This window comes from Chelonia mydas, chromosome 4, assembly GCF_015237465.2.
Source record: "Chelonia mydas isolate rCheMyd1 chromosome 4, rCheMyd1.pri.v2, whole genome shotgun sequence".
In the NCBI taxonomy this organism is placed as follows: Eukaryota; Metazoa; Chordata; order Testudines; family Cheloniidae; genus Chelonia; species Chelonia mydas.
Window position 1 is genome coordinate 25,722,226 of NC_057852.1, and position 27,964 is coordinate 25,750,189.

Below are 27,964 nucleotides of genomic sequence, written 5' to 3' on the forward strand. Positions count from 1 at the left end.
CCCTTTTTTCTTGGACAATTCCACGGTTCACATAGCCTTAAGTATAACTACTCTTGACCCATAGCCTCTATAGAATTTGGATTACTCTGTTGTAAGTGGTAGGGAATTAATTATAGCGGGCTCTTGCTTTTGGAGCCTGATTATTCTCATGGTCTTCTTCCAAAGCCTAAACTTTAAGTCATCAAGTATGACCTCATACAGGCCTTTGAGCTTTAGATTTCAACAGGGAATGTGGTCTCTGTTCTTCAGCTTTGTTATTTTGAAAGACGTGGCTTTTGTCAATTGGCTGGTTGTTACAATGTGCCTGGGAGTTGATAGTTATGTTTACCTCTAAAACAAACTAATATGAAATATTTTTGGATGACTCTTATAAGACTTACTTTTGAATTGTAATAACTTCTGTCTTAGGAAGCTCATCTCATGGAATCTGTTGGTATCTCAATAACACAGCAGATTTCACCTCCCTTAGTTTAAAAAAAAACAAAAAAACAAACACCCCCTCCCCCCCCCCCGGCAACACTCCATTAACTGACTTGCTGATTCCATCCTTTTCACAATCTTTTTACAAGGGTTAGCAGCCATAAAACATGTTTTTTATTACTTGTGCTTCTGTTTCTAATATGTCCATTTAACTGCTGTTCCTGTACCATATGCACCATGATGTTGTAGTAAAATGTTTTACTGAAATCGGTGGTTTTGTTGTTTGTTCACTGCATAACCTGGGCAAGTCACTTAAGTTATCTGCTTCAGTTTAGCCACATGTAAAATAGGTGTAACAACTATGCATGGGACTTATTGGTTCATTAAGTGCTTTTGTGTTCTTGAGTGAAAGAGTACATTATGGTCATTGTTGTGGGAATTATGTTCAGGTTTTTTTAATTCTGCTGTGTTCTTGCCATAATATTGGCTCTGCGTTAAAATATGAAGGATACTGAGTGCAAACATCCTGAGATTCCTCCACACCCTCTTTGGCATGACCACTTTTCTGACATGAATGGAAATTATTAGTCTTCCCCCTAAGTGTATAGACTGCAGTTAGATCACTCACTAGTAGCTGGCCAGTGTCCTAATGGTGGAAGCAGACGTTGTAGGTGCTGTATGATTAAGATGTGTACTTTGATCTGTTCTGTTACCCTTTTCCGTCTTTTGGAGAGGAAGGACTATCCAGTGGCTAGGACACTAGCGTAGGAGTTGGGAGACCAAGGTTCAATTTCCTGTTCTGCCACAGACTTCCTCTGTGACCTTGGGTGAGTTACTTAGTCTCTCTGGGTACATTTACACTTGAATAAAAAGCCCATGGCATAGCCATGGCTGGCCCAGGTCAGCTGACTTGGGTTTGCGGGGCTAAAAATGGCTGTGTAGACCTGTGTTGGGTCCCAGAACCCAGGCTCCAGCCCAAGCCCAAATGTCCACACAGCCATTTTTAAAGCCCCACCTGAGCCAGCTGACTCAGGCCAGCAACAGATGTTTAAATGCAGCGTAAACATACCCACGGTGCCTCTGTTCCTCATCTGTTAAAATGGGGGTCATTGCACCTGTCTGTCTCACGGGGGTGCTATGACGATATTTAAAAGATAGTGAAGCTCTGAACCTTAACTGACACAAAGCACTATATAAGCACTATTTTTATTTTGAAATAAATACAGTGTACCATTCTGTATTAATATCTTGATCCAAGTATAGAACTACCATTGTCAAACATTCTATGTGAGCAGCATTTTTGTGGTTTTTATGTTTTTTGTGGCAGCTATTGTTTAAAGAAATAGGTTCTGTGTGTTCTCTGTTGTGACTCAAGGCTCTTGAAGGGAGGATGCTGCTGCCTGGTATTTATATTATTTATTTACCTAGTGCCAGCACATTTAAATATTTTGGTTTTTTTAAATGCATAAATTACATAAGCCTCTCCTAAATGATCAATCTTAAGCTTCCACTATTATCCCCTACATATCTTTATGCCTTCATAGTGGACATAGCTTCAAAACAAATTTATCAAAATTAACCAAAAAATAAAGGAAATAAACAGAAAAACATGCCAGTTGTTAAATGGTAATAACAACAGGCTTTGTTTCACTCCCTGACATTTACCACCTCAGGCTCTAGCAAATGGCTAAAAGGAAGTGAATTCCAAAGGTCGGACTCCCTCAAATGAGAACCCTGAACCTGGCACTAGTCTTACCCGAGGAGCTGACAACCCAGCCAATTTCTATCCATTGCAAAGCAGGCTCTCAAAAACGAGTTACCGCCGTCAATCAGGGCTTTCGAGATAATTACTGACACTATGAATTGGACCTAGAAGTGATGAGGAAACCACAACAGAGTTTTGAACATAGACCTGTGTTTCTGAGAGCACACCCCACTCAGCTACTTTCTGCACCAAATGAAGCTTCTGGCTGGACTTCAAGTATAATGCTGTGTAGAGTCCATTACAGTGATTTTTACTTGGGAAAGCTACGGGTGTTACTCTTTTGAGGTCAGTATCAGAGCAGGTTTGCAGCTTCCAAGTCTCCTGTTGTAGATGATAGTATCCCTAGCAGCTGTCTGAGAATACAGGAACCACAATTGATCTAATTTCACCTTTAAGCCGAGAACCATTCTGAATAACGGACAAAGATAGTATTGCCTCAACCCACACCTGTAGAAGTTTCCTCCTACCGAGAAGCCAATACAAAGAGTTGAGTTTCAGCCCATTTCCCCTCTGTCCACATGTACCAGCCAAGTTTAGGGAGATAAGACTAGAGTATCAGCCCACCAATCAAATAAACTCCCTTTCCTTGATATCTTATAGGCTGTCTGTAAACCATAGTGACCCACAGGGACCACATAAGGAAGTTGCTCTTTCGGTGCTGGTATGAGCAGATGGTGACAGCGTTCCCCTTAGGGCATAGACATGGGGACTCAGTCACCGAGTGGTAATCTCCGTTTAGTTGGACCACTGAGGTTCCTCTTCACTGTGGAAGTGGGCGCTGGTTAGAACAGCTGCAGCAGCATAGGACTCAAATGGTCTATCAGAATGGTGTGAGAGAGGGAGTCACGTGATAAAAACATGAACCGCTACATTTTGTGACACTGTTGAGACTTTTATACCAAACAAGAAATAAAGCAGCAAAAATAATTAAATTATTTTAAGAAATTGTCTTACCCACCACTGAATTAGATATTGGGATATTAGATGGGGTGGGATCTGAGTTACCCAGGAAAGAATTTTCTGTAGTATCTGGCTGGAGAATCTTGCCCATATGCTCAGGGTTTAGCTGATCGCCATATTTGGGGTCGGGAAGGAAGTTTCCTCCAGGGCAGATTGGAAGAGGCCCTGGAGGTTTTTCGCCTTCCTCTGTAGCATGGGGCACAGGTCACTTGCTGGAGGATTCTCTGCTCCTTGAAGTCTTTAAACCATGATTTGAGGACTTCAATAGCTGAGACATAGGTGAGAGGTTTTGCGCAGGAGTGGTGGGTGAAATTCTGTGGTCTGCATTGTGTAGGAGGTCAGACTAGATCATCATAATGGTCCCTTCTGACCTAAATATCTATGAATTAATAGTATCTTGAGATCTATTCAGCAGATTACTATTGCAAATATTGTATTTCAGTCAGAATGGACTATTTCTAAGTACTAGCCATGGATCAGTGTCCAGCAAAAGGAAACTTGAGTCCCTTCTTATATGCTACCAACATGCTTAAATTTACTATATTTGCAGTCTTGCCTACTAATTGCCTACTAATTAAAATGAGCCCTTCCCTGGCACATGACATATCATGTATTCGAGATGAATTGCGGAAAGCAGAGCTGCATTCCTTCAATATACATACTCCATGTGGGGATGCGAAGACCCACCCATCTAGGTCTCAGGGAAACAAAATTGACTTCCACATCCCAGCTATACATTAAACAGCAGCCTCCTGAGGTTGAATGTATCTTGGAAGCTAAAATCCCTCTGCTGGCCTTTGGGAAGAGAGACCCTCCCTCCTTCCTCTGACTAGGTGGATTGCATTTTATAGGATGATACTTTCGTTGAACTTGAGAATGGCAATATTCATTCTTTATCAGGCTTGTTGCAAGGCTCATCTTTTTGCCGCAGACACTTTAAAAATGGGTGTGGACAGAGAGATTTGTTCAAGGGGGAGAGGGATTGGCAGTGTGGTAATTCAGTAGCTGCACTTTTATTTTTAATTTATCACAAGCATTTAGTGCATAGGACAGGGTGCCCTTTTAGCACTTCTAAAGATCAAAATAAATAAACTTCGCTTTTACCTTTATTTGTGGTTACTGACACATCCACAAGTTTTAAAATTGTAGTGTAACTAAGTACCCTTTCAAATGGATGTTTTTATTTTGAAAGGTTAAGACAAAGTAGTGAAAGAATTGTTAGCGTCTAAAAGGCCCATCAACACTGTTTTCATAGGTTGGACCATCTCCAGATGTGCAACAAGATGAGTTTAGGGCTAGCTTTCATGTTCATTTCGGGCACATACTAAGACGACTTTATCTTAGAAGAGTGTAGATAAAACTGTCCTTCCCTCTTGTTAAGTTTTTAGCATTCTCTCTTGTAACTTATTTGAAATACCACATTTAATAAGTGCGTACTTAAATAAGGGGAAACTAATATCCATCTCCACCTAATCATTACTGCACTAGGTTGATCTGGAAGAAATTCCAGGATAGATAACATCTGAAATGGTGGACATGGATGAGCACCTGGGCCCCCAATGTTCATGCATGTTGCAAAATGGACAGTTTTTGGTATACTATCGCAAGAATAGCAGTACCTGCTCCAGAAAGGTAGAGGGGTGAAGTGCATTTGCTTACCCACGGGGTAAGCTTGTAGTGCGGGGAAGTGTTCTGAATGTAGGGAAGGGAAAGTAATTTAGCTGATGCTTGTGGATGGTTCCTGTTCTTATAGAGGGAGTCATGGGCATGCATTCTCAGGGGACTAGAATATGCCAGGCTGAAATCTGATTTTAGTCTTTAAGCACTGAATTCACTCACAGGTCTGGGGGGAAAAAATCCCTCTTACTCGAAAGAAAATACCTATTTGTTGGTATGGTATATTCATGTATTATCTCACACTTACAAGGAAAAGTAATCCAGAACACCTAGACAGTTCCTAACCTAAGCGGCTTTGTTTTGTCTGTGTGCACGCGCTCGGGTGTGTGTTGTAGTTTGTAGTAGTAAAGACATTTGAAAATAATTGGCTATTTCCGGTGTTCTATGAACCAAGCTTATTGTTTTCATTAAGCGGTGAATGGCTGTTGTCTCAAACACTCTTTAAGTAGGATACATCTTAAATGGATCTCCAAAAAAAGCCTATTTTCAAAATCATGACCATTTGAAATTAATGAGTAATTGCTATGTAAGCCATCATATATGTAGCAATGCAGAAAGAGGCTATCCAAGGGTCAGTAGACTTAATTTCATCACTTAGGTCCTGCATTTATTGTCACTGAGCTAGCGTAGATCCTCATTTTCCTGGTGGTGTAGCTCTTTCCTTGGCTAAAATCAGTCACTTGTGTCATCCACTTCTGAACCCCAGAAGAGGGGAGAGTTTGATTGCCGTTACAGTTTATGAAGAAGCTGGAACTTGTTACTGAATGAAAGCCAGCCTTACTGCCTGTATGGCAGATTTGACAATGTAAAGTATAATGTTTGTAATTGTCGTTTCATTCCTGTAATTAAAGTGCAAATTAGTCATGAGGCAATGTACCAAACTGCTGTATCTTATTTGGTCTGTTGATTATTTCCCCATATAAAATTATTGTATTAAAATGTGGGCATTCCTTATGCTTCCTAATGTTGAAGTGTTTATAACTAATTTAGAAATTACTTTTAGGGATTTATCCATTCACTCCTTCAAGGATCACTCATTCAATAGTTTCCCAGGCAACTTTAGCCTGCAGAAAAGAATAGGTGTCCCAGATATCTGGAAATAGACAGACATAATATGAAGCAGGTCAGTGGCGACAAGAGTCTTTAGGTTGTTCAGTTACATCTGTGAAAAGTTACCATGTCTTAATAGTGTCACAAATGTGTTTCTGGGGTTGCTTTAAAAAAAAAAAAAAAAAAAAAACCTTTTGAGGCAGGTGAGTTGTCAGTGTGACTGTTCCCATTAAAATGAGGGAAAATACATAACCTCAAAGTAATATGTGTGCAAAGTGGTTAATTTGGAATGTTGGTCTTTACTTTTCAGATGGAAAAAGAAATATTATATCACAAATTTGCATATTCTCTTTTAATATATGGCATTAAATATGAATAGTCAAATCTTGAAGTGCTCTTGCTGATTAAAAGGCAGCCAACAGTATATTCTGAAATAAGTGAAATCTTCAGGTTTTTATTGGGAGCTTTGGCTAGTGTTAAAGTAATTCCCTTTCCTAGCCACCAACAAAGAAAAAAGAATATAAAGTAACTGTTCTACCAGAAATGAGGGTGTAAATCCAAACATGATTGAAAAATTCCCCAAAGGAGAGCAAACTCCTGTGATGTCAAACTATTTCTCTGCATTTCGGGTCTCATATAGAACCCAGTGAAATCAATGGGACTGTAGGAACTGAATTCAAGGACAGCCCCAGAAAATAATTGGAAAGGGCAAAATCCCTGTGGTTGTCATTGGGGCTAGTCCCAATAAAAAAAAAAAAAAAAAGTGGGGTGGAGGCGGACTGCACAAGTATCATTTTCTGTATTTTTAGTTCAGCCATCTCCTGGGTTGGTTTGAAAAAATGAGGGGAAAGGTGGATGAAGTGCCCACCCTCCCGCCAAAATCTGAAATTTGATCAAAATTTCTAAATTTACTCAACTTCATGTAAATGGGACGGTGTGTGTAAATGGGGTGGAGGATGGTGGGAGGCTTCTGATTGCCAATTATTTAATCCAAACAAAACACTAGCAGACGTGTGTATATTTTACTGTTAGCTTACCATAGTTCCTTTAGTATGTAACCAAAGTAATTATTTTCCTTAGAGGCTATACACTGTGATACTGTGGGGATTTTTTATATTTATTTTCTCTGCTTAGTGTGCTACTTACATCTCTGCTTTCTTTTGCCTCAGAAAACTCTTGTTTGACAATCCTTTGGAAGCCTTACCTAAGTGTGCACCTCATCCACCTGCTGTTGTTCAGGTTTTAAGTGTCAGTAGCCAAGTAGCCACAGTGTCTAAAGTGGCATCTACTTACACTAGGTAGTGTTCCTTGTGTCACATGTTCTGTTTCAAGTATATCAGAAATTGCTGGAATCATGATTTAAAAAAAAAATTCTTACATACTTTGCTTTTATCGTTAAATGAGGCTGTTTGTAAGCTGTCAAAGTTAAACCTTGAAAAAAGCTACTGTCATGAAGAAGCAGTTTGTGGCTGGTCCTATTTTTCTTGCTGCATTTTTTGTTCATCTAGAAAATAATACAGTAGAAGAGTCCCTGTATTGTGCTGCCTTTTACCAGTAGCATCTTGTCACAGATTAAAAACCCCTGTTAGAAATAGATAGCAACTATTGTTTATTTTTTTATTAAATAAAGAATTCCAGTTGCAATGCTTCTGCATATCTGGTCTCATAATAACTACTTCTTGTTAAATTAATGTCAAATAGGAAAATAACTCAATCTGCAGAGTTGAGTGCTCCAGGTCCAGCAAGCTTAATGACAAATGAAACTGATGCAGAAAGTTCTCTATCTGATAAGCACACAGTAGCTACACAGACCTCTGAGCCACCCTTGCTCACAGTTGCATCAATGGAGCCACCTTGTGCAGTCCAACGCGTGGAATCCATACCTTCGGTGCTTCCTGTTCCTGTCAGGTACACAAATCTTGGCCATGTTAAAATTGGAATGAAAATAATATAAAATAATGTGGTTTCATCTCCATTTTAGGGCGTGATGCTATAAAATGTGCATTGCCATATTATCCACTAACATGGAGTTACTGGAGCAAAATACAGCAAAATGCTGTTTTGGATTGTGTGGTGAAGTGCCGTAAAGGAATTAGTCCTTACGAAAATGATATGTTGACCTAGTGGTGAAATGCTTTTCTCCTGAAAAATGCAGTGAAGGGGAAAATTGGAGGAAGTTGATTTTTTTTTTTTTTTTTTTTTAAATAGCAGTGGTTTAGTTCAATTTTCAAATAGACAAATTTGCAACAAGGAAACTTTGTAAGGCTTACTGCTATTAGTCAGTATCAGTAACCCTATACTAGACTTTGTTTTCTGGAAGGCAAGTGTTTTATTTTCTCAGATTCGTTTGGATTTCATGATCCTTGCTATTGTTCCCTAAAATGTGCTAGATGTGTGTATAATATTCTTTTACCCTCTCGATACTTTTTTGGGCAGGCATGATACGTTTGTGGCTTTTTTTGAAACAAGTCCTTTTGTTAAAATCTCAAGCTCTCGGTCTAGATCATCTTTAAGTCACATAAGGTAAAACTTATGGTGTGCACACAGCAGACTGTTAGGTGAACGCATGACAATATCTCTGTTTAAATCAAAGCTGTACTGCAAAATGCAGTTGTCATTCAGGTGTTTGGTTTCGTGATTTCTGAAGCAGACTGAAAAATGGAAAAACAAGTGTGTGGAAAATTTGAAGTTGTAGTTTTCCAGGGTTCTAAATAGACTTTTAACATTTTTATTTTTTTCAAAATATTTTTCAATATATTTATCTTTGGGTTTTGTTTTTCTTTGTCTCTCCCCCTTTTCTTTTTATTCTCCTCCCTCCTGGGGACAATGATTGCAGCGGGGGGGGGGGGTAGAGGGGGAGAAAAAGTGGAGAAAAAGGTACAGAGGGAGGCAAATAGAAGGAAAACCTGAAAATATTCAATTTTTTTGGAAAAGTCAGTTTTTGTGATGTGCTCTAGTTACTTGTTTGTACCTTAATGTCTTTTTTTTTTTAAGGCTATTTTTGGTGTAATATTATGCTGATTCTGATTTTAAGGAGATCAGCAGAATAACTTTCAAATTCATTTTGATGCTCTCATGAAGAACTAGACAGAGAATCCAAGACCCTGATCCTACAACAAGCTCTGCGTGAGTGGACCCCTTTGCCCACGCTGAGTTAGTTGTAGGATAAGGGCGCAAGGTGGTGAATTGTTGTACTGAGTTAGATTTTTTTAACTGAAAGCTGAATTGATCACTTAAGAGTCTTGTTCATGAGAAAAATCAGTTTTTCCATATTAGGGTTTAAGGGCCCAATGAAGTCAACAGAGAAGTCTTTCCATCAACTTGTGTAGAAGTGGCACCTTAATGATGGCACAGTTTTCAGTGATTACTTCAAGCTGCTTCTACTGTTTCTTGGTTGAGATCTCTTTCCTTTCTCTCTGTTTCCTCCCTTTTTCGATGAAAGCTTCTACACTAGAAAAGCACTGCCTGAAAATCCATTGGAAGATCTGCCAAAGTTTTCTCCCATCCCTGTTCCTTCTCCTTCCAGGCAGAGCTCAAAAGTTATGAGCAGTGCTGCTGCTGCCGTGTCTGCTGCTGTCGCTGTACGGGCCAGGTAGAAATCAGCTGTAAAACGGAAAAAATGTTATCAATCCGTTTCAAAAAGCTCGTGCTCATAGAGGAGTTAACTGGGAGAGATGTAAAATCAGAAACGTTAACTTTCACGTTAGCAGTACGTGTATGGGGTTAGAATAGAGCCAAGGCTCCTGTGTTTTACTCCCAGCTCTGCTACTGGCTGAGTCTGGGGAAATAACTTAAACTTTTCTGGGTCTCGTGATGCCCATTTTCTATCTGGATAAATTAATACCACCTTGCCTTGCGTGGTGGTTAAGGATTAATTGATATTTTATTAACAGATTTTAGATCCTTAGATGTCATAGGCTATACTGCTACATTTTATGGCTATCTAAACAGTTGTTATGTTTTCCATTATTAAATGATTTTGCAGACACTGAAACAGTTTCTCAAGGCGAGGAGTGATCACTTTCCAGTTATAATTCTTGTCACACTCTTATGGAAACTGTTGGGAAGCTCAGCTCTCACATGTTATTTTAGTAGTTCCTGTCAGTTTTCAAGTTTATGTGGATAGCTAGTGTATTTACCAGGTCTTTCTAAATGCTTGCTAGACTCTCCGATCCTAATGTCTACCGTTCGCTCTTGGATGCCCTTCTCATCACCCCTATCACTAAACCACCTCCTCTACAAAGTGTCAGGCCCTCAAGGAAATCAACGAGTGCTTTGGAGTTGCAAAAGAAAGAGAGGTATTGTATGAGAGTGATGCTCTTTTGACACTGTAGGCTAATAAGACACGAGTTTCTGTATTGGTGTGGTTTCTGTTGACTTCATCTTCTAAGTGATCTGTCTGATGTGCTCTCCTGCATGATATCACCGGTCCAGTATACTACTGAATCCACTTTGCAGAACTAATCTGCACTTTGGTGGTCCTAACATAGTTGATGTCCCATTAATTGAGCAAAAATTTCTTCCCTACAGCTGTGTGATTTTGAAGTACACAGTATTGTTTGTAATGCACAGTCTGTTTTAAGGAGGCATAACCACTCCAGGTAATTTATTGGAGAAGAAACAAAATACATTTACTTGGGACTTCTAGTATGAGTGAGATATTTGCAACAGTTTCATGAGCAAGAAAACCACATGTTAAGCTATTGGAACAAAGAACTTCCATTTCTCAAAGGTTGACTTTTCATATATAAAAACAAAGAACTGGCATGTGGTACAGCAAATAAATATTTGTAAATATAATTGCCATTTATACCCTTTGTTCAAGTGCTGGTGAGGTTAGATGTACCAGGACCTTTTGTTCTCGGTTCCCAACTGCAACTATGCTAGAATCAGCTTCCTTGGAAGCTACTGTTATCTAATGGACTTCATCCACAAAGCCAGAAATCTGTATTGGTGTTTTTATATGGCAATGGTTCGTTAGTTGTGTTCAGCAAATACCTGACAGGGGAACTTCCAGATGGATAACACTGCACTTACCAGCACAGTTTCTCTTGGATATAGAACTTGAAGGAGACAGAGTCCAATTTTTCGGTGCAGTTGAGCTCCACTTGCTGCAAAAACTGGGGGGGTGAGGCAAAGGTGCATTTTTTTCTCCCCTATTCTAGGGCTGCTGGCATCACTTTGGATCTCAGCAAAAGTTAAATCAGCCTCAGTTTTTGGGGAAGTTGCCAGATAAATTGTAGGCATGAGAGGAAAAATATCCTGAATCCATTTATTTTTGAAGATTCATATTTTGCTGCATCGACTTTTAAACAGAAAAGAAGAAAATTATTTTTGTTAGGGCAGGCATCATGTTAGGTTCATATAGTCAATTGTTAAGAACCAGCTGTCTTTTTTCCTTTGTGACATCCTGTAGAGGTTAGTCTTGCATGGGCAGTAAAAGGAAAAGCCCTTTAGCAGTTTTGAAAGATTTTATACTACTATTGGCACATCTGAATGCATTGGGTGAAGTTCTGAAATCAATAGTATTGCCATTGACTTTAGTAGAACTGGGATTTCATCCATGTCTTTATTCCCTGCATCAGTAATGGAGTTCGCAAAAAGAAAAGGAGGACTTGCGGCACCTTAGAGACTAACCAATTTATTTGAGCATAAGCTTTCGTGAGCTACAGCTCACTTCATCTGATGTATTCAGTGGAAAATACAGTGGGGAGATTTATATGCACAGAGAACATGAAACAGCGGGTGTTACCATACACACTGTACGGAGAGTGATCACTTAAGATGAGCTATTACCAGCAGGAGAGCGGCAGGGGGAGGGGGGGGGGGCGGCAGAGGGCGGAAACCTTTTGTAGTGATAATCAAGGTGGGCCATTTCCAGCAGTTGACAAGAATGTCTGAGGAGCGGTGGGGGTGGGAAATAAACATGGGGAAATAGTTCAATCTCTTTGGTCACTCGATTACAGACCTAAAAGTTGCAATTCTTCAACAAAAAAACTTCAAAAACAGACTCCAACGAGAGACTGCTGAATTGGAATTAATTTGCAAATTGGATACCATTAACTTAGGCTTGAATAGAGACTGGGAGTGGATGGGTCATTACACAAAGTGAAACTATTTCCCCATGTTTATTTCCCCCACCGCACCGTTCCTCAGATGTTCTTGTCAACTGCTGGAAATGGCCCACCGTGATTGTCACTACAAAGGGTCCCCCCCCCTCCCCCCAGCTCTCCAGATGGAGGAGGAGGAGAGGTTTTTAAATGTTGTGCTACTGACTCACTCAAACACCATGAGAAGGAAGTGAAATTGGGAGTCAGCACTTGTACAGGGAGGGAGAATGAGGGGTAAACTTGGGGGCACATTAGTCATTCTTAGTTGCTTAAGAATTTTTCAAATTTTTTTTGCACTGAAAAACACCACTCGATCAAAACCTGAACTGTTTGTGGGGAACGGTCAGTTTCAACAAATTTCAAAATAGTCCAAACATCCCGTTTTGACATTTTCCAAGTGAAAAGTTTTGGTTTTTCAGTTCAGAATGACTCCTTGTTTTGAAATTTTGCTTAATTTATACTAAAATAATTTTTAAAAAGAAAAGGTTGAAATTGAAACAGTGTTTTATAATTCGTTAAATAAAACATTTTGATTGACCCAAATGGAATTATTATTTTTTTTTGGTTTGTTGGTTTATGAAAATTTGAGATTGCAACTTTGTTCCAGCTGAGGATGGGAACGTTATTGTTTTTTTTTTTTAATTTTAAAATTTTGTATTTAATCTCAAAAATTCTTGCAGGATGGGAAAACCATTTCTTGGCCAGCCCTAGTCACAGCTATTGGCCTTCCCCAAAAACTCTTCAAATTAATACCCAGAGAGCAGGAAACCCTGAATAAAACACTTTAAATAGTATCAGCAGACTTTGTTTTTAAAGACCTGTTTTTTCAGGCATTGAATTATTTTTAATTAGATAGTTTTTAAAAGAAATTCAAACCCGATCATGCCCCTTTAAGGATGTTTCAGTCTCTGGGCTAGCTCAGTTCTGAGCTCTGCAGGCAGGTATTGGTGTGGGGTCCTGGATGGTGGTATGACATTTGTGTATTTTTATTCTATTTAGTTGATTTAAATCAACAAAGGCGTTTACTAATTTCACAGATTGGACATGAACCAAGATTTGGGAAATGTAAAACAATCATCTGTCTGAGAATATTATATTTAAACTCCTACCTTGAGGGTTAGCTCAGAACAATGAAAGAGAAATTAGACCATATATTACCCCCCCCCCAAAAAAAGGGGGGGTAGGGGGGACGTGTAACACTTCAGGACAAGACAGGACTTCTCCCTCATATCCTATAATCCCAGTGCAAATATGGATAAAAGGACTGCTTACCAATAGATGGAGCCAAGGAAACAAAACTTTGTGTCGTCATTTGATAATACAAGAGAGTCGCCTGGCTGAGTTCAAACCAAATTAGTGTAAATATGCAAACATCTTCCATTTAAGATAAGCGCATATTATGGTAAAAATGGAAAATTATGACAGAGGACAACAGCCCTTATGAGATTTCAAGGAAATAAATCAGCAGAAATGAGAAATTAGCAATTAGAATGCGTATGCAATACTTGCAACGTACATTGTCTTGAAATAATACATGCATAGGATTTAGCGCTGAAGATGGTTATTTTAAGCAGCAGTCCACATGATTGCACAATGTAATGGCTAGTAATCAGCTGTAATAGGAATTGTGCATCCTTAGCCAAAGAGAAGAAGGCACTAAATTATACCGTAGGAAAACCTTTCTAAAAATAGGACTGTTGCAACTTAGAACATAATGTGGGTAATGGAGCATGGTCAGCTTTGTTGTTTTCTTTTTCTTAGACCCAGATTAGATAAATCCATTTTGCGAAACATCAGATATATTGTGGCAAATGCAGCTCATTTATTTGAGTTGCTGGTTGTGGCTACAGCAAACTCAGGGTTTTGGCAGGTAGTATTCCTTTGGGATCACACCATTTTGTTCTTTTTATTTCTCTTCTCACCATCCCCCAAAGAGTCTTAATGTTAAGCTTTTCCATATTGTACACCTATCACAGGTTAGATGGGCCTAGCTCTCCTTTGGAACTCATTAATGCTGCTACTCCACCACCCTGAGGTGGTTTAAGAGAGCCATTTGCTTTCTCCCCGACTACTACCACCTTACCTCCCTGGAGTTGGAGTGTGTTGTTGCTATAGCACTGCCACACAGTATTAATCTCTGAAGTGACATTGGTTTACAGTGCAGGCGTTCTGTTGGCGCGTGGGACAGCACTAAATGTATGTTTTTCCTTGATGTACCAGAATTATTTCCTAGGTATCTTCCTGCAGGGTCTTGCCCACGTGCTCAGGGTCTAACTGATCACTATATTTGGGGTTGGGAAGGAATTTTCTCCCGGGTCAGACTGGCAAAGATCCTGGGGGGTTTTCATCTTCCTCCGCAGCATGGGTCACTTGCAGGTTTGAACTAGTATAAATGGTGAATTCTCTCTAGCTTGAAGTCTTCACACCATGATTTGAGGACTTCAGTAACTCAGACATAGGTTAGGAGTCTTATAACAGGTGTGGGTGGGCGGGCGAGGTTCTGTGGCCTGCAATGTGCAGGAGATCAGACTAGATGATCACAGTGGTCCCGCCTGAGTCTATGTAGAATCATACAAATGTAGGTCTGAAAGGGACCTTGAGAAGTGATCAAGTCCAGTCCCTTGTGCTGTTGCAGGACCAAGTAAACCTAGACCATCCCTGACAGGACTTTGTGCAACCTGTTTTTGAAAACCTCTAGTGATGGGGATTCTACATCCACTTTTGGAAGCCTATTCCATAGCTTAACTACCCTTCTAGTCAGGTTTTTCCTAATATCTAACCTAAATCTCGCTTGCTGCAGATTAAGCCTTTTGTATCTTGTCCTGCCTTCACTATACATGGAGAATAACTGATCAACGTCCCCTTTATAACAGCCCTTCACATATTTGAAGACTGTTATCAGTAAGGCTAAGATTTCAGTAAGATATCAGTAAGGCTAGGGTGCATGGCCCCAGCTGCAGCCCCCACCGAGCCCGGGATGCCGTGGGGCTAGGGTCCATAGCCCCGGCTGCAGCCCCTGCCAAGCCCTGGACACCACACGACTCGGGTGCACGGCCCTGACTGCAGCCCCTGACAGAACTAAGCCATGGGGCTAGGGAGCATGTGTCCCTGGCTGCAGCCCCTGGCAGAACTAAGCCACGGGGCCAGGGCACGCGTGTCCGACTGCAGCCCTCAACAGAAGCTTCCGGGTTGGGGCTGCAGGGTCCTGATTCCAGCCAGCCTGTTTCAGGGCAGGGGCACACAGTCCCTCCTCTACCTCCTGAAGCCCTAGAAGTCATGGAGGACCAGTAAAGTCACGGAATCCGTGACTGCCATGACCTCCATGACTAAATGGTCACCTTAGTTATCAGATCCCCCCTCAGTGTACTTTTGTCAAGACTAAACATGCCCAGTATTTTTGGCCTTTCCTCATATAAAAGGTTTAGAAAACCTGACCTCATTGTTGTTGCTCTCCTCTGTACTCTCTCAAATTTGTCCACATCTTTCTTAAAGTGCGGTGCCCAGAATTGAGCACAGTGCTCTAGAGCAGAGTGGGACAGTTACCTTCCGTGTCTTGCATACAACATTTCTATTAATACACCCCAGAATGATATTCATCTTCTTTGCAACTGCTTCACGTTGTTGACTCGTATTCAATTTGTGATCCACTATAATCCCTGGATCTTTTTCAGCAGTGCTCCCACCTAACCAGTTATTCCCCAATTTGTAGTTGTGCATTTGATTTTCCCTTTCTAATTGAAGTAGTTTGCGCTTGTCTTTGTTGAATTTCATCTTGTTGTATTCAGAACAATTCTCAAATTTTGTCAAGGTCCTGTCCTCCAAAATGCTTGCAAGCCCTCCCTCTCAGCTTGGTGTCATCTCCATATTTTATAAGCATGTTCTCTGCTTCATTATCCGAGTCATTAATGAATATATTGAATAGTACCAGACTCAGGACGGACCTCTGCAGGACCCTGCTCAATACACCCTCCCAGTTTGATAGTAAACCATTAATAACTATTCTTTGAGTATGGTCTTTCAACCGATTGTGCACACACCTTACAGTAATTTCATCCATACCATATTTTCCTAGTTGAGTTATGAGAATGTTATGTGGGACTGTGTCAAAGCCTTTCTTAAAATCAAGATATCACCTCTACTGCTTTTTCCCCCTTCACCAACCCCCCATCTCCTCCCCAGTAACCCTTCAAAGAAGTCCGGTTGGTTTGGCATGGTTTGTTCTGACAAATCCGTCCTGGCTATTCTATATAAGCACCTGGAGGATAATTGGATTATACACTGATTGTTTAATAATTAGTTCCAGTGTCTTTCCAGGTATCAAAGTTAGGCTGACTCATCTATAATTCTTCATATCCTCTTTGTTCCTCTTTTTAAAGATAGGTATCATGTTTGCCCTTCTCTAGGCTTCTGGAACCTCACCAGGAGTTCTGAAACATAATTGCTAATGGTTCTGAGATTGCTTCAGCTAGTTCCTGTGGTACCCAAACGTGAATTTCATCAGGCCCTGCCAACTTAAATACATCAAATTTACTTAAATATTCTTTAACCTATTCTTTGCCTCTTTTGGCTTGCATTCCTTCAACCTGGTTGTTAATATTACTTGTGTTGAGTATCTGGTCACAATTAATCTTTTTAGTGAAGACTGAAGCAAAATAGGCACTAAACACCTCAGTCTTTTTGATGAAGTCAGTTATTGGCTCTCTTTCCCCACCTGCACTTGGCTTCATCTTTTTCTTGCTCCTGATGTATTTAAATAACATCTTCTTACTGCCTTTTATGTCCCTTGTTAGATGTAAATCATTTTGTGCCTTAGCCTTTCTTATTTTGTTCCTACATGCTTGTACTATCCTTTTGGACTCCTCCTTAGCAAACTGGCCATGTTTCTACTTTTTTGTAGGATTTCTTTTTGACTTTCAGGTCATTAAAGAACTCCTGATGGAGCCTTATTGGTCTCTTACCGTTATTCCTGTGTTTCCTTCGATTCAGAGTAGTTGGCAGTTGGACCTTTAATATTGTCTCCTTGAGAAAATGCCATCTCTCCTGAACTACTTTTCTTAGATTTTCTTCCCAGGGGACCTTACCTATCAGTTCCGTTCTCTGAGTTTGTTAAGTTCACAACCAGTACCTCCCTGTTGGTCAGTATCAAGTCTAAAATTGCAGTCCCTCTGATTACATCCTTCACTTTCTGGATTAAAAAATTGTCCCCAATACATTGCAAAAATTTCCTGGAAATTTTGTGCTTTAGAATCATAAAATATTAGGGTTGGAAGAGACCTCGAGAGGTCATCTCGTCCAGTGCCCTGCTCAAAGCAGGACCAACACCAACTAAACCATCCCAGCCAGGGCTTTGTCAAGCTGGACCTTAAAAACCTCTAAGGATAGAGATTCCACCACCTGCCTAGGTAACCCATTCCAGTGCTTCACCACCCTCCTAGTGAAATAGTGTTTCTTAATATCCAACCTAGACTTCCCCACTGCAACTTGAGACCATTGCTTCTTGTTCTGTTATCTGCCACCACTGAGAACAGCTGAGCTCCATCCTCTTTGGAACCCCCCTTCAGGTAGTTGAAGGCTGCTATCAAATCCCCCCCCCTCCATGCTCTTCTGCAGACTAGATAACCCCAGTTCCCTCAGCCCCCTAATTATTTTTGTTGCCCTCAACTGGAGACTCTCCAATTTGACCACATCCCTTCTGTAGTGGGGGACCAAAACTGGACACAATACTGCAGGTGTGGCCTCACCAGTGCCGAATAGAGGGGAATAATCACTCCCCTCAATCTGCTGGCAATGCTCCTACTAATACAGCCCAATATGCCTTTGGCCTTCATGGCAACAAGGGCACACTGCTGACTCATATCCAGTTTCTCGTCCACTGTAATCCCCAGGTCTTTTTCTGCAGAACTGCTGCTTAGCCAATCGGTCCCCAGCCTGTAGCGGTGCATGGGATTCTTCCTAGTGCAGAACCTCATCAGATTTATTTTGGTACAATCCTCCAATTTGTCTAGGTCACTCTGGACCCTATCCGTACCCTCCAGCATATCTACCTCTCCCCCCAGTTTAGTGTCCTCTGCAAACTTGCTGAGGGTGCAATTAATCCCATCATCCAGATCATTAATAAAGATGTTGTACAAAACCAGCCCCAGGACCAATCCCTGGGGCACTCCGCTTGATACCGGCTGCCAACTAGACATCAACCTGTTGATCACTACCCGTTGAGCCAGCTTTCTATCCACCTTATAGTCCATTCATCCAATCCAATCTATACTTTTTTAACTTGCTGGCAAGCATACTGTGGGAGACCGTGTCAAAAGCTTTGCTAAGGTCAAGATCTATCACATCCACCGCTTTCCCCATATCCACAGAGCCAGTTATCTCATCATAGAAGGCAATCAGATTGGTCAGTCATGACTTGCTCATGTTGACTGTTCTGATCACCTTCCTCTCCTCCAAGTGCTTCAGAATGGATTCCTTGAGGACCTGCTCCATGATTTTGCCAGGGACTGAAGTGAGGCTGACTGGTCTGTAGTTCCCTGGATTCTCTTTCTTCCCTTTTTAAAATATGGGCACTATATTTGCCTTTTTCCAGTCGTCCGGGGCCTCCCCAGATCACCAGGAATTTTCAAAGATAATGGCCAGTGGCTCTGCAATCACATCAGCCAACTCCCTCAGCACCCTTGGATGCATTAGATCTGGACCCGTGGACTTGTGCATGTCCAGCTTTTTTAAATAGTCTTTAACCTCTTCTTTTACCACTGAGCGCTGCTCACCTCCTCCCCATACTGTGTTGCCCAGTGCAGCAGTCTGGGAGCTGACCTTGCCTGCGAAGGCTGAGGCAAACAAAGCATTGCGGACTTCAGCTTTTTCCACATCATCTGTCACTATGTTGCCTCCCCCATTCAGTAAGGGTTTGCCCTATTACTTGTCCAATAGATGTCTTGGTAGTTAGTCGCCCCTTACTCTCAGGTCTCGTGTTTTGGGTATGTCGTCTTTGTTCTAGAAGTGCCGCCTCCGCCTCTTTATGATCTGGTGGTCTGTGGTGGACCCCATTACCATAATGTCACCTCCGTTTATTACCCCTTTTATCATTGCCCAGATACCCTCAGCTAGTCTGCCTCCCACCTCCTTCTGGACCTCAGAGTATATATTCTTGCTCCTTAATGCAGCACCACTTCCCTTTTTACCCTGCCTGTCTTTTTCTGAACTTTTCTATACTGACGTTACAGTCATGAGACCTATCCCTACTATCTGTGAAGCAAAGGAGTGGCGTTATCTGATATTTGCAAATTAAAATATAAAGCTTTTCCTAAAATTAACCCTTATGGCAACTACTCTTGCTGAATGGCAACATTTTAGAGGGAGCATAACAGGAACATGATGCAGCACTATCTGTACCTTTCTGCTTCACATACCCGGTACGTTACAGCCTGCAGAATTAGTGAAAAGGGACGTACCATGTCCTCATAGGTTTAAAACTGGTGCATACTCTGAGGCTTCTGTTTGTTCTGAAAGAAGCTTTGAAGTTGATTTTCGAGTGCTGCTGATGTTGGGATTATATATGCTCCTTAACAGAACTTGATGTGAAAAACAGCATGAATAACATTGCCTCACCCATCCTATTTCTTTTTTAATCCTGGATGTTTTTTCCTTTACAAATCACTGGGACATTGTTACTTTTAGCAACATATAAATATTTATATTCTTAATGTGAAATGTAAACACCTTTTTATAAAGATGAATGGGTTGGGGGGGAGATTAGGAATTTGTTACAATTTCTCTTGACTTTTATCTCCATATTTTTGGCACCAGGTACTCTGCAGAACCATTCTGCAGGTAAATTACAATTATCTACGAACATTATATAATGGTTTTTGCTTTTTTGCAAACCTTATGCGGATTGTAATAACGTATAGATTTTCGTCATCACCTCATGCTTGGTTTCTTGAGAAGCCACAGCATGGCAAGTCATTTCAGATCACATAGCTAGTCAGGATGGTCCCCAAAAATTTAAACCAGAATTTTAGCTGATTAAACTTGTTGCATGTTTTTTTACTTTAAAGTTGCAATGGTGTCCTTATATAGAAGATTATCAGATTTCCTGGGAGGAAAGAGGTTGGGCCTGGCGGAAGAGGACAACAAAGCTTACTTTGGTTAAAAAATTCAAGGAGGTGACTAGCTATCCAAATTAGAGATCCATCCTGGGCTAAAACAGCCATGTTGATAAAGCAAGAAGAGGATAGAAAATGAAGTTAGGACATATGGAAGTGGTGGGAGTGAATTCTGTCCAGCAGTTAAAAATGTACTAAATTAACTCATTCCCTTATATATTTGATGTCTCTCTAGGTTAGGGTATAATGGACATTTCCAGATATTCTGGAACATGGACTTAATCCTCCACTTCCCCTTCACGCGCCAAAGAAAAGCAGTTTGAACTCAATGATGCAGCCTATTGATACAATTAACTACATGTGTTTTTTCTGGAGACGTGCATTGAACAGCAAATGCAGGTTTCCCATCTTCTGTCTTGTAGGCCATCTGCTAGCTTTGACACAATTTGTAATAGGTGTTCTGTCAGAGAAAACAGTAGGACGACATTTGGACAGCTAAGGACGAGCTGGGATACTTGCATTTAATCGAGAGTGCTGAATCAATTGAAGTAAAAGTCTCTTCTTTACTGTTGCATATACTTTCAGTTAATACGTGTTTCCCGTGGTACTGCACATGATCTATTGATCTAGTAGGTGCACAGTTGCAACAAGTGGTGGAGAGTCAGGATTCTTGGGGATAGTCTCAACTATCCCAATTTCTTGCTGTGTGGCTTTGGGTGAGTCACTACAATGATCTGTGGTTCAGTTTATAAAAAGGTAAAATAATGCTGCCCCACATTGACATGGCAAATGTATGATGAAAACGTCAGATTAAAGGTCCTTTTTCTTTCTCTCCTTCTTTAGTGTAAGATGAGCATTCCTATAAGTACAAATCTTCAGTAAAATTGTATGAGCAGTTTATTCAAACATCTTTTTGTATGCAGCACAGTCTTGTTCTGCTTGAGATTCATATTTAACTATTATGTGGTAAGATTTAATACAATGGAAGATTTATGTTTTTATTAAACGATTCAGGTTTAGAAGTAATGAAACTGAATCAAGGCTATCCTATTCCATTTGGATTTGTGAGGCTCCAGGAAGGATGAGGTGCCTCATTTTTTTTCATGTTTTTATAACTCCCTCCCCCCTTGTCATAAGGGATTTGGTATTCTTCAGGGAAATTAACTACACAGGTTGCCGGGGCATATGGAGAAGACATTTGCAGACTGATGCTTAAACTTTCCGTAACCCCTTCTTTATACAAATTTGCTCAAGACTGCTGGGAGCTGTTTCTGGAAAGACACTGCTTCTAGGCGAGGAGATGGAGTTTAAACACCCTTCATACAGAATGGTGCGAGCAAAATATGCTACTCTGAAGGTGAAGTTTAGTGTGGTGTTCTTTTCAATGAAGATGGTGGTGTTGGCTATTCACATCCAGTCTCCAAGTCTGGAACAATGTGGTCAAGCAAATGTATCAGTCCCGGATATCAGTGCAAGGCATATTGTATAACATTACTTCTCTGTTGGTTGCTATAAGCATGGAATTAATTCTCAATGAAAACTAAAATCAATTTTCTATCGTCTACCCCCATTCTCCCTAAGTGATGCAATTCCCTGTCATTCCTATTATTGTCAAAGAAATTACAGACCTTCGCTCAGAACAATTTCTTGAACTGAGATTAAGTAGCTGTACAGTTCTACACTGATGTTCTCAAAAAGGATGCTTTGATTCCTAACTCACTTGGTTAAAATGTAATGCTTTTTAATGCAGAAACCTGAGATTTCCAGAAGGCTACCTAAGCAGTCACTTAGAAGTGCATTTTGCTTGTGGAAAATGACACTTAGCAAGCTGGTTTAACTGCACACAAAGTAGTAATTTTTTTAAAAAAAATTGTACTGTACACAATAAAGGAAAGGACGGGATGCATGCCAAGTGGAAGAGATAACAAATGGTACTGGAAATGGGGATATGAAAATTTCAGATACCTTTGTATTTTAGAAGAGCATCTACTCCTTCAAAGCTCCCATTCATCAAGAAACTGTCATCTTTCCTAAGAAGTAGCAAGAAAGTAGGTTTTGTTAATAATTAAAAACAAAAAGCCATGTGCACCCTTGTCAGCTGGTAACAAAGAAGACATTTTTATTTAGGACATTTTCAGAATTTGTGACTGTTACATCGCAGCTCCATGCATTCCAAAAGAGCTTCTGCCGCATTAGAAACTTCCACTTCTTCGTGGCTCTGAAAATATCTCTCGCTGCTGGAAACATCAGGGAGCAATAACATGTCTATCTAAATGCAATTTTGTTTCAGTTCTTTGAAAGTCTGAATGATTTTATTGGCTGCCCCCTGTGGAAAACTGGGGTGTACCAGACTGAGGCATTCCTCGTTACACACGTAATTAGGAAAGCCTAAGTCACGGGTGCTTTGAGTTAGTGTGTTTACAGGTAAATCAACTGGCTTCTTATTTCTGTAATCAGAGTTGAGGGGAAACAGCAGTAGATTATTAAAACAGTTAATCCCCACTAAATGACATCCAGTGAAAGGAACATTGTACTGTGTACATTTTTGGTCACTTCTCCCTGTGGGCTTGTAACACACAATTTCTGGAAGTTCAGTCAAGCCTTGGTAGTTCGTGCAGGGAAGTATGTGAAGTTCTACCTTACATTTACCCATTTTATTAGCATTAAATGTTATACAAACACATGACACATTCCTACCTCATATAGGGGCACAGCTCGTGCTTTTTACAACAAGAAATCAGACTTAAGAATCATCTTCAAAATATGTATCTCTAATGCGCATGTAACTTCCACTGAAGGGGGCAGTCCTGGCAATTGGATTCCATAAGCATTATGAGCTTATTTCTCTTTATTTTTCAGTTAAGCCTGTCAGTCAGTCCACTATATGCTTTAGTTTTATTCATATTTCTCAGTGTTAAGTCCCTAAATTAGACAGCAGCTTCTGACACTTGTTCAGTTTTGTCTTCATTCTCCTAATCATAATTTACAGTAAAGATCCAAAAGCAATTTGGGAGAAACTGGTGCTTGTCTCACACCTCACCAATCATTATTTTATTCTGTTTCATTCTGGTTTTTAGATCACTCTCAACTACCATAGATTGAGTGCCTTTTAGCAGTGTTTTAAGCAACATGACTAACATCTGGCGTGCGATTTGTTCTCTCTCTCATCCTCTTCCCCAAGTGAGAACTGTGTGTGCAGGGTAGTGTTTTGTTTTGGTTGGGGTTTCGTTGCTCATTTAGTTTGTTTTCAGTGTACATCCTGTTCTGATTTGCCTAGAGAAGACAAGTCAAAGAAGTGTACCTTGCACTTCGGGCAAAAGATTTGTGATGACTCTTAGTCCCAGTGGGAGTTAATTCCACAGTCTCAGCACAGAAGAGCTTTATCCTTATGGAAGAAAGTTCCATTGTGCCAAAGTAGTGGAATGTCAACCTCTGTCTTGATCGCTGAGTTTTAAGTGCCCAGGCCATTGGACTGAGATCTTGAACTTAACTTGATAATAACCACCCTTTTTTTCCTGGTTTCAGAGTAGCAGCCGTGTTAGTCTGTATCCGCAAAAAGAAAAGGAGTACTTGTGGCACCTTAGAGACTAGCAAATTTATTTGAGCATAAGCTTTCGTGAGCTACAGCTCACTTCATCGGATGCATGTAGTGGAAAATACAGTGAGGAGATTTATATACACAGAGAACATGAAAAAATGGGTGTTATCATACACACTGTAAGGAGAGTGATCACTTAAGATGAGCTATTACCAGCAGGGGATGGGGCGGGGGGCGCGGGAAGAAAACCTTTTGTAGTGATAATCAAGGTGGGCCATTTCCAGCAGTTAACAGGAACGTCTGAGGAACAGTGTGTGGGGGGGCGGGGGGGGAATACACATGGGGAAACAGTTTTACTTTGTGTAATGACACATCCATTCCCAGTCTCTATTCAAGCCTAAGTTAATTGTATCCAGTTTGCAAATTAATTCCAATTCAGCAGTCTCTCGTTGGGGTCTGTTTTTGAAGTTTTTTTGTTGAACAATTGCCACTTTTAGGTCTATAATCAAGTGACCAAAGTGACAGTCTCTACGTAAAAGAATAAATGGACACAAATCAGACATCAAGAATTATAACGTTCAAAAACCAGTCGGAGAACACTTCAATCTCTTTGGTCACTCAAACAGACAGAAGGAGCAGGAAGAGGTGTCTGAGTTCCATCTCAAGGGCTGCTGAAACCATGGCTTGGAATTTTTCTCTGTTAAGTTTCTCCCTTGGTTACATCTGGAGCACAGTATTGTGGACTCTGAGCATTCAAAAATCAGAAAACTAACTTAAAAACAACATTTTTCTTTTTTTAAAAAAAAGTATTGGTCTCTCTTTATTTGCCTTTTGGTTTTAAATGAAATCTGGGAGTCTCACTTCATCCCATGACTCCAGGAGCTGAAGCTTTAATAAAAACATAAAATATCATGAGATTGATTCAGATAGCAACAGCTGGCTATGACCCGCAGGCAGTGAGCTGTCATCATCTATATCTTGAGATGACTTGCAATTGCAGATATTTAACTTCACTATTTCTGTCCTGAGTGCTTTAGGCATTCCAAATTGCACTTCTATACGTATTTCAAGTTTAGTATGGTTAAAGATGACTTGTGTATCCCTATATAAACAAAAATAAATCAATTGTTGCCCCCGCAAAATAGAGCAGCAGCTGAAAGAGGTCTTAAAGACCGCAATTGTCCACTGGGTTTACCTCTGTCATCCCATACAAATGTGTGTGTTTGTTTGTTTGTTTTTTAAATAGGATATTATAAAGCAGCAAGCTGCTGTGTTTTCAACATTTGGTGCTTCCACTTTGGGAAGTTGCTTTTTCCATTTTTGAGCCAGATTCTCCAATGATATAAGTTGAGTAGAATGAATGCAAGTCAATGGTGCTTATTGATAGCCTCTGAGAATCTGGCTCCACCTTGCTAATTTTTAAAAAACAAAGCTGTCTTTGTGCAAAGGAAGCTGTTGATTCAGTAGGATTTTCTTACGAGTGCTCTTGTATGAGGGAACATATTTTACTTTAAAGGTGGTTTGTCAGGTGGTGATTGGTTTTTGGAGTGGAGGGAAAGGAAACTGCTTCTATTTTTGCTAATGGAGGAAGAAAGTAAGTCTCTTGAGAAAATCCTCAAGTTATAATTGGGCTCTTGCCTGAGTGGCTGTGATGGTGGGTATATCATATCAACTTGACGGTCTAGGAGATGTGTTTTGAGCACTCTCATTGAGGAGGTCCTCAGTCTTCCCTAAATACACAACCCCATTAATCAATCTCTGACTGAATCATGGACTCAAATCAGAAAGGGATTTGTGGGGAAAATTAGCACTTATAAGACTGGTTTCCGTATTGACTGAGTTTTTAAGACAAGATGAATGTGATGTAAAGCTACTGGGGTGGGGAAAACTTGGAAGAGCCAAGGGAGCAGAAAAACAAATTGCTGTCAGCTTTGCTGAATAACTTTCATTTTTTGAAGCCTTTTTGGGAGTAAGTTTACTTATATCTGAGGGGCCTGAGCCAAAACCCAATGAAAGGACTCCCATTGATTTCAGTGAGCTTTGGATCACCGCCTAAGTTATTACTATATTAGTGCTTGATTTTTTTTTTTAAACAGGGCCTTAACCTCATTTTTCTTGTGGAACCAGTTTTTTTTTTGCAGCACACCTTATATCATTTGGAGATTCTGCCTGATTTCTTGGTGCAATCAGGTGCTTAGGCATTCAGATAACATTTACACCAATAGGTAATTGCTCATGCTAAAAGGGAGGCTACGTTCACAAAACCCCCAAAACGTAGGCGATGTCTACACTTAAAACACAACAGCAACAGGAAGGGTTCTCCGATCATGGTAGTAAGTTCACCTCCCTGAGAGGCGATACCTAGGTCGAAGTAAGAATTCGTCTGTTGACATAGCACTGTCTACACTGGGGGTTAGGTTGGTATAGCTACAAATCTCAAGGGTGTGGGTTTTTCACAATGCTGAGAGACGTAGCTGTGCTGATACAAGTTTTCGGTGTAGACCAGCCCTTCGGCATGTACTGTGTTAATGAATTGCAAACCAAACACTGTCCAAATAAACAAGCATGCCGTCACTGTTTGGACTTCAAATTTATCATAAACATACAATGAAAATAGAAAAATGACACCTCCTGGAAAAATAATCTGCTGTTTAAAGGTCACTTTAAACTGTAACAACCCAAGTTGTTACAGGATCTTCCTAAAGAAAGCCAAATGGTGGCATTAAGGTCAAATGATCACGGACTGCTAACTTTTTTCTGTTATTTAATCTAAGTGAAATGTAAAATTTGCTTCATCATACTAGTGAGATGCATGTAATACAGTCGTTAAGAGTCAGTATAAAAACAAAAGCAGGCACAGACTATGCTCATGCTGTCCTGGGGTATGGCTGAATTACCTACTTTTCTTCCTGTCGCTGTCTGCCACAGAAAGTGAAGACAGGCTGTTATGAAAGGGTGATTCCCCCCTTCACCCCCCCCCCCCACTGGCCTTTGAAAACGATAAGACTACAGGATATGCTTATCTTCTCTGATGGGAATTTCCACAGCATGGGACTCAGCAGTGAAAGTGCCTGTGTCTCCAGTTCATGAGTTATCCTAGCTCACTGTAGACATGAGCACCCAGGGGTCTGGGGATGGTAGTGGATGGAGAATTGTTTGTCTGGTCCAAGATGATGAAAAATTTTAACTATCAGGATGGGGACCTTGAATGAATTGGACGCTGATCAGCAGTTGTAGAATCCAAGTCTTTGTGGTGTGCTCTTGGGCTGAGACTCTCTGCTGTACTTTAAGGTGGGGCAGGGGGGAAGGGCATGCTAGAGTGAGTTTAAGCCTCCTTTGTACTCTCTCAATGCTGAGCTGTTTCAGGGACTAGAGACACTCTTTGGCATAATTGGGACAGCACTGAGGGGCTTTTTAACTTACAGCAGCCTACCCAGGCTACACTGTGGATAGCAGCACTGCTCAAAATCTCCACAGTGCTGCATGCTGCGGTCCAGACTGTGATGTGGCCCTCTCACCTCTTGATCCATGCCCTTGGCGCTCCCCCTATGCCAGGACTTGAGACAGGGTCATTGGAAGACATCTTTACAACTGTTTTCCATAGAATTTTCCTGGGACAAGCACTCCCCCAGCTGGAATCAGGGCTTTTTGTGTCCCTTTATGCCACTCTGGCCCTTTTACCCACCGTAAAAGGGCTAGAACAGGCCTTCTCCTTCGACCTCATCTTTGCGATGAAAAAATGTGTTCTGAGTTTGACTTGGATAACTTGAGGTAAAAGCCTTGTGAGGATGAGGCAATTTGTCATTTTCTTGCAAGTTAGCAGGTCAAGTTTTAAGGCCCTGGGGGAACCCAGGGTTTAACTCAACCAACTCACTTATGTGAAAACTACAAATTGGCTTTCGTCACTAGAATTTTGCTCAAGTTAAAAATAGACCTTTTTTCATAGTTAAGACAAGGCCTACGTGTCTAATCCTCATCAGTAGATGGGCTACTATTTAATCATGTCCTTTCTGACTGTCTTCAAATATACACACTTTGATACTACAGATCCTTAACACCTCCTTAAAGCCTGCTGTTGAAAGGGTGTATATTTTAAGCTTCTAAAGAATCAGTAATCTGTGGATTTGTGCCTCCAACAATTTTTTGACAAACATATTAACGCTACAGAACATGGGGGTTTCCTTTTTATGCTCAGTGTGTCACTGCACATACATACAATAAATAGTAAATCAGTCACCATGGCAGCTGATCACAGCTATTCCGATAATTAAAGGTTTGTGTAATTGCAATAACTGCTGTAAATACAATGAGGTGAACTGAGGATTTGGTTTTAACTTAA

At 40.6% G+C, this 27,964-nt stretch overlaps 1 protein-coding gene across 15 annotated transcripts in view; it reads left to right on the forward strand.

Annotated features, from left to right (window-relative positions):
- Positions 1–27,964, forward strand: part of PDLIM5 (PDZ and LIM domain 5) — a 182,918-nt gene that overhangs the window by 116,070 nt on the left and 38,884 nt on the right. For 11 of the 15 annotated variants that reach the window (XM_037896913.2, XM_037896916.2, XM_037896923.2 and 8 more), the window contains 4 exons: positions 7,042–7,170; positions 7,574–7,780; positions 9,315–9,464; positions 10,036–10,170. The exons of 3 other annotated variants lie outside the window; for them this stretch is intronic. In XM_037896913.2, the coding sequence (XP_037752841.2) occupies positions 7,042–7,170; positions 7,574–7,780; positions 9,315–9,464; positions 10,036–10,170 (621 nt within the window). The remainder of the gene's footprint in view (positions 1–7,041; positions 7,171–7,573; positions 7,781–9,314; positions 9,465–10,035; positions 10,171–27,964) is intronic. One more of the 15 variants, XM_037896915.2, reaches the window with a different exon arrangement.